Source organism: Toxotes jaculatrix, chromosome 7, assembly GCF_017976425.1.
Source record: "Toxotes jaculatrix isolate fToxJac2 chromosome 7, fToxJac2.pri, whole genome shotgun sequence".
Classification (NCBI taxonomy): domain Eukaryota; kingdom Metazoa; phylum Chordata; class Actinopteri; family Toxotidae; genus Toxotes; species Toxotes jaculatrix.
In genome coordinates, this window is record NC_054400.1 from 804,120 (window position 1) to 811,371 (window position 7,252).

Genomic DNA, 7,252 nt, shown 5'->3' on the forward strand with positions numbered 1-7,252 from the left:
AAGAGTCATTTGTAAATAATAATAATAATAATAATAATAATAAATAACAACAGAATGAAGAATAATAAAGTCAGCCATAATAAAGATGGCTGCTGTAACAGTTGTTTATCAGGTGAACTGGAAACTCTTATTTTGGCTGTGAATCACAGCTGGTGCAGGAAACACTTTCAAAATAAAATGAATTTGAGGATCTCTGGGGCTTGAACTGTGGCACGACCTTCAACACCTGAGAGGCAATATTTAAAATATAAAACCATAGTGTGACCATCAAATCCCACATAATAAAGTCATTCATGCACAGTTAACTCAATATATTTTTAAAAAGCTGTCGTCACTTTAGCTCCTGCTGCAGCTGTGTCTGCAGCACTGCATCAACATGCAGCTTAAATATACCGTCAGCATGTGTGTCTGTATTTAAAGGAGCTGAGCACACACGCTGTGAATGTCTTTACATACGTGTTGACTGTAACCGTCATGAAGCTGGATATTTACAGGGAGGACTCAGTGTCCCAGGAACACTCAGAGACAGTTCAGAGGACATCATGGCTCTGTCCTGACAGACAGGGTGAATTATGGGACCTTATGTATGCAGGTGTGAGCCTTTCTGATCTGTCCAGTCTGTTCAGGTGGACTCCGCTCGAGCTCTGGACTCATCTCAAAGATAATTATAGCAAACAGGAAGCAGCTGATCACAGTTTGAAGCCACAGCAAAGAGTCTGAACTCTGACGTCTCTGAAATTTCTAAAAACCTGTTTTCACTTCGTCATCATGAGTTTGTGAACGAAGCAGGTTTCACTCAGCGCTCAGGTTCACAGGGAGCAGGTCTTTATGTCAGTGATCCAGATAAATACTGTGTGTGGGCAGGGATCGGGCCACCGGCATCATGTGACACACACACACACACACACACACACACACACACACGCAGCAAGGGTCACATCTCTGGTGGTAAAAATAGAACGCTGTGTCACACACACACACACACACACACACACACACGCACACACACGCAGAGTCAGATCACAGCTCTGTGTGTGTTTCAGTCTCAGTAAACAAGCTGGTGAAAGTAAACAGACAGGAGGACGTTAACGGGGGACACACAGGTAAGAACACACCTGGATGTTTGATGTTGGGTCATATACAGAGTGGACACACGTCTGTCACATGTCTAGTTTTACAGAGACGGGCTGTGTGTGCGTTCACAGGAGGACGGTGCCATTTTTAGTTAGCCGTACTTTACTTTCCAGTTCATGCTTCATTCTCCTGCAGTTACAGCTTCACACAGGAGACACACGGCTGAGCTTCAGCCAGCTGTTACAGATTTTTGTCTTGTCTGAGGCCGAGGAGTCAGCGAGCAGTCACAGGGGACGGTTTACGTTTTACTGTGATACTGTAGTCTGTGGAGTATTTTCCCATTGTCGTACTTTTGCTCAGGTAAAGGATCTGAACACTTCTCACGTCACTTCTCCTTCTGAGTTTTAGTTTTACAAGATAATGAGACGATGATCTAATGTGTGCACGAGTCTGTCCTCCTGCCAGTCTGTCCTCCTGCCAGTGGACAGGCTGTATATGACTGATGGTTCATAGGAAGTAGAGTCCCACCGCCTTCATCTCGTAGCAGCAGTGTCCTCGGTCAGTATGTTAGTGCCGGAGAAAAGTCAGAGGATCAACAGTCATTAGTATTTGTCCTCTGGGAATCACGAACATGTGACGCACACTTAAAGACAATCCATCCAACAGTTGTAGATCGGCTTCTTCACACACTGACAGACATCACGTCACATCACCGTCAGGAAGCTAGCAGAGAGAAATCAGCATTTTTTCAAAGTAAAAGCCCTCTCTCTGCTCCCTGCTAGGGGCAGTGAACTTTGCTGTGATGTTGGCAGACGCGTCAGAACGTGAGCGACATCAACAGCCTCCAGTGGCCATCATGTCTGTCATATTAATGTCCTGCTGAGAGATGAGAGTCACTGCTGCATGTAGGTCAGAGGCCAGAACCGATACTAAGTCCACCTGGAGACCAGAGAGGACGACGGCCTCCGGACCACAGCTCAGGAAACTCTGCAGCTTTTCATGTTACTTCATAATGTTGGTTACAGTGAAGCTAAGACAGGAAAACATCAGCTGTCCCACAGTAAAGTGCTGTTACTGTAACGGTCGAATTTACCTGACTGGTCTTCCTGGACCTTGGACACAGCAGTTTGAGGAGACAGGGGACGGTTGTTTGACACCATCAGTCTTCCACATTCTGAGCTTAGGCCTGATTCAAGAAAAAAAAGATGGTTGATACACGAGCTGATGTTTACACACTTTGTGAATTCAGACAATAAATTAATAATAAATTAGCTGTTAGATTTCACACACACACAAACACACACTCACACACACAGACACAGACACAGACACTCACAGACACACACACACACACACCTGTGTCTCTTTGTTGATTTGTTAGTTTATCAGACAAACTGAACTCGGTGGAGGAACCCGGCAGATCTGAATCCTTTACTGTGAATTTGTTTTTTTTTCTATGAAGTCTGGTGTATACTGATTGACAGTGGCCTCATCGAATGGCTGCGCTTCTACACAGAGAAAATGCTACATCACCACCTCCTCCTCCTCCTCCTGTCTCCTGCAGCAGAGATGGTTTTGGAGAGGAAGGTGGACGTCCCGGTCTACGATCTGTCTCTGATCAGAGGACTCTGGGAGGTCCGAGTGAAGAAATACAGACAGAGACAGAAGAAGGAGCAGGAGAGGGTCGAGCAGAGCGCACTCGCCAGGTAAGATGATAACAGCCACACAGGTAGCACGTGTCTCAGACATGGGAGTTATTTACCTTCACTGAGGGACCGCAGGTCACACACCACTGATAACGTCTCAGACTAACTGAACGTGTTCAGGGTTAGAGACCAGCTCAGTGCTCAGAACTCTGCTCCACCAGTCTCAGTGAACCAACTTTAAAGTATTTCACTGCACTGAGTCAGACACAGCTGACTGCTGAACTATGAGAGTCAGGGCTGATTTTAGAAATATGAACACAGACCTTCTATTTATACCCCAACATCAGCGCTGAGGTCAGAGTCCGCGGCCTCCACAGAGCAGAAAGGTCGCGGGTCTGGATAATGAGCGGGAAAATCCAGTGTGAAGAAATCTGATCTGAAATCAGTACGACGCTGCAGACGATTCACGAACGCGTCTGTCTGTGTAGGATCGACCAGCAGTGGCAGTACCGCATCTACTGTAAGACCCTGAAGACCACGGAACTGAACCTGCTGCATCATTACCTGGAGAGATCGACACAGAGCAATATCCAGACGTGCACAGGTGAGTACAGGTGTACACAGGTAAGTATTACCGACATGCAGCCACACACAGGTAAATGCATCTGTTCACATTTGCTGTGTATCTGTATTTGCTGATGAGGTTTTGTTGTGTATTTGTTCATGTCTGTGTTGTTGTTGTTTACCTGTCAGATGCAGAGCAGCAGCAGGGCCCGGCAGCTCAGCAGCATCAGAAGGATCCAGATCAGGACAAACTGATCTTCCAGCTGAGCGGAGATCGGTGGATGGTAAGCGAACAGGTTTGGGTGAGAGTCACACGTTCAGTCATTTTCATATTTTATAAAAATACGTGGTAAAACATGAGCATTTCCCAGGACTTCCCCCGGGAGCTGCAGTGGATGACCTACCTGAAGGAGTGGCACGTCAGAGAGACGAGGATCCGCCAGCTGCCTGACTACCTGGCCCTGTTCACTCAGCTCACGGTGCTCGACATCCCCAAAAACGCCATCGCTCAGCTGCCGCCTGAGATCGGTGAGGCTGGAAAACAAACGTGTAGTTTACGGTTTACGGCTCCTCAGGATCCAGATTCTTTCATCCAGGTTATTCTTAGTTTAAATTTAGTGTGTGGAGCAACGATGGTATCAAACAACCATCACCTGCCTCCTCAGGTAAACTGACTGGGTTGAGGGAGTTGGACGTCAGCTACAACCGTCTGTCCAAAGTTCCTGCAGAGCTTGGAAACTGTGAGAACCTGGAGAGACTGAACCTGGCGGGAAACCACAACCTGTCGGAGCTGCCGTTTGAGGTGAGAGGCTGAGGACGGACCGTCCACAGGTGACTCACTAACACACATCTACACACAGGTAGTTTGGTTAGATTTTTCACTGAGAGAAAAGACTGAAGAATTCAGGACAGCCTGCCACGTAATCCCAACTAAAACCGGTCCCATCTGTTCCCGGGCGAGAGGGGGGCAAACCCCGGGCGGGTGGGCGGTCCATCGCAGGGCTGACCGGCTCGCCTGCAGGTCTTTGGACCTGGGATGGAGCCGGAGGAAACCAGAGGGAGCAGCTGCATGTTAGTCAGCTGTGGTCGGTGCTGGGAGGAGGATCTGGTCACCTGACCAGCTGAATGAACGTGAACATCAAACTCTCAGAGAGACTGTTCCTTTAAGTGATCAGTCTGTTTCCGTTCATCGTTCAGCCGATCGATAACCTGCCGATGGTTCTAAATCAAACTGAGTATTGATCAGAGCTGAGCTTCGGTTGGGTTGTGATGATGATCTTGTCGCTGTCACCTGCAGCTGAGCGGCCTGAAGCAGCTGCTTCACCTGGACATCGCGGAGAACAGGTTTGTGTCGATCCCCATCTGCGCTCTGAGGATGAGCTGCCTGCAGCTGCTGGACCTGAGCAACAACAGCCTGACCGACCTGCCGCAGGACATGGACAGGTAACTGATGATGGCAGCACCACCTGTACTCTGATTACAGGCCCTGGGTGTCCGCGGGGTGTGGCGCTGTCTGACGTTTCAGAAGCAGCCAGTGATTAGACTGAAAACACGTGTGCAGCTCAGTCACGTGTGTTAACACCTGTTAACGTGGAGCTCTTTTATTTCCAGAGGGCGTGGAGCTTTGTCTCTACTGATCAACACACGTTCTTATCTGTCTGACTAAATGTTGTGTGTCTGTCTCAGGTTGGAGCAGCTGGTCACACTGTTCGTCCACAAGAACCAGCTGTCTTACCTCCCTCAGTGTCTCATCAACATCTCCACGCTCAAGATGATCGTTGTCAGCGGCGACGAGCTCACCTGCATCCCGACCAAGCTGTGCAGCAGCCCCGACATCAAGTACACAAACTGCACCAGCACCGAATCCAGTTTAGGTCCAGTTTAGGTCCAGTATAGGCAGTCAGACGGAAAGACAGGACCTGCAGCATGGGTCTGGTGAGGCACAGAATCAGAGCAGGTTCAGGGAGCGTGAGTTCGGTTTTCACAGGTTTCCAACACTCGTGTAAATTGTTGTGTAAACTGTAAAAACAATAAGAATCAGAGAAACAGGTAAACAACACTAACGTTTAGATGACGCCTCAGTTCAGGTGTACTCTGCAGTAACCGTGTGTGTGCTGGTCTGAGGTCTGTGTGGGCTCAGCGCTTTTCTAAATACCAGGGCGTTTGTGTGCGCGTGCGGTTACCGTGAGTCTGAGCCCAGGTGTGCAGACTGTAATCACCGCGTCCGCTGTTCCGCTGCAGGTTTATCCGACTGTACGACAACCTGACGAGTGCAGAGAGGAAGAAGAAAGAGGAGGAGAAGAAAGAGAAGAGCAAGAAGCAGAGGTGGAGAGAGCAGAGAGAGGAGGAGGTGAAGAAGGACAGCGGGGAGAAGGAGTTCATGGAGGCGTACATCAGCACGCTGACGGACCGAGGTCAGGCCACAATCTGACGCTCATTACACGGACTCAGGTGTAACATTATGAGCCCCGACAGGTGAAGTCAGTCACACTGATTGTCTCTTCATCATCATCATCATCCCACCTGTTAGTGGGCGGGATGTATCACTGCGGGCTGTTCCCGATCAGCAGCAGAAGGCGACCGGCACAGTGTCAGACAGGTGGTGATAATGTTACACCTGATGGGTGCACGAGATGCTCACACCTTCTATCACTTAGAGAGAAGTTACACAGAAAGTTAAAGTGAACCAGCTGACATGTGGTTTGTCCCTCACCAGACTCCGTCCCCTACTCCACCACCAAGGTCTCCATCTCCTGCCTGCTGTGAGGAGGAGGAGGAGGAGGAGGAGGAGGAGGAGGAGGAGGATGAAGGTTAGATGACACCATGAGTGACTGAAAGGTGATTTCATTTCAAATCCAATGAAAAATGACTTGTTCAGTCATAGTTAGAAGGTAAGAAGTTAAAATGAGACAAGGAAACTGAAAATGTTCTGAATGAAACGTATGAAAGTTTTTGTCATAAATTTGTCCCACTAATTTAAATTTATGAGTAAATTCTGAGTCAAACCAATGAAACGAGAGAAGTAAAATGAAAATGAATAAATGAAACCTTCAGTTCTGTGACTGAGTCAAATGTTTGACAGAAATCCGACTTTTCACAAGTCACATTTGTGTCGTTGAATTTTTTACTTTTCATCTTTTTTTCTTTTTTTTTTGCAGAAATGTTTTTTTAAGTTTTTTAAGGTTCGATTGAAAATCGTTTTGAAAACATCCAAACAGTGGATTTATTTTAAAATTTGTTTTCAAGTGAGTTTTTGCTTGAGAAAAACTTTTCATTCCAAAATCAGATTTCCAACAGGAACTCAGAGACGAGTCTCACAAACAGTCCCACATGAATCATTTCACTGTCTCATGTTAGAAATATTGATCTTTGAATTTGTGGTATTTGAAAAAGCTCCTCACGCTCAGGATGATCGAGGTCCCAGCCGTGATTCTAGTTTTCTCTTTATCGCTTCAAAGTCGGAAAGTTGTGACCAAAGAGAGAAAAGTCTGAACGTCAGGAACTTACAGGTTTAACTGCAGGTGACGTCTGATGGTTGATGTGTTTTACGTTCTGCGTCTGTTTGTTTGTTTGAGTTTGTGAAGTTGTACATTTTCTGCTAAAGTTCAGTTGTGACCACAAACAATGTCAGAATAAAGACAGTGTTCTATCAGGATATTGATTAATTCCTATGATAAAAAGGTCAAAGTACAAATTACTGTTATTAAAACAGATTTGGCTCCGACATGAAGAAAAACATGTTTTTATTTTTGTATTTTTATTTGTGAACTGATTTTTATTAAACTTTCTGTGTGATGCTTTGATGGTGACGTGTGTGTTTTTAAATTTTTTAAAATTAAATAAATATTGTTTGTGAAAAATAAAATCTTTTCTTTTTCTTTTCACCTACAACCTGAAGGCGCTTTAATATTTCTGTTGTTTTTAAATCAATTTTTTTTCTTTCCCATCAGAATCAGTAAACAACACCA

General features: G+C 46.2%; 1 protein-coding gene across 2 annotated transcripts in view; it reads left to right on the forward strand.

Annotated features, from left to right (window-relative positions):
• The window catches only part of lrrc2 (leucine rich repeat containing 2), a 32,526-nt gene extending 25,383 nt beyond the window's left edge, over window positions 1-7,143 (forward strand). Inside the window, exons 1-11 of one of the 2 annotated variants that reach the window (XM_041041680.1) lie at window positions 999-1,103; window positions 2,639-2,780; window positions 3,209-3,324; window positions 3,474-3,568; window positions 3,656-3,812; window positions 3,950-4,086; window positions 4,582-4,727; window positions 4,971-5,123; window positions 5,526-5,698; window positions 6,001-6,048; window positions 6,079-7,143. In XM_041041680.1, the coding sequence (XP_040897614.1) occupies window positions 2,644-2,780; window positions 3,209-3,324; window positions 3,474-3,568; window positions 3,656-3,812; window positions 3,950-4,086; window positions 4,582-4,727; window positions 4,971-5,123; window positions 5,526-5,698; window positions 6,001-6,048; window positions 6,079-6,080 (1,164 nt within the window). In that variant the 5' untranslated portion in view covers window positions 999-1,103; window positions 2,639-2,643 and the 3' untranslated portion in view covers window positions 6,081-7,143. Of the gene's footprint in view, window positions 1-998; window positions 1,104-2,599; window positions 2,781-3,208; window positions 3,325-3,473; window positions 3,569-3,655; window positions 3,813-3,949; window positions 4,087-4,581; window positions 4,728-4,970; window positions 5,124-5,525; window positions 5,699-6,000; window positions 6,051-6,078 lie in introns of those variants that run through there. The other variant, XM_041041681.1, reaches the window with a different exon arrangement.
• The last annotated feature ends 109 nt before the right edge of the window (window positions 7,144-7,252 follow it).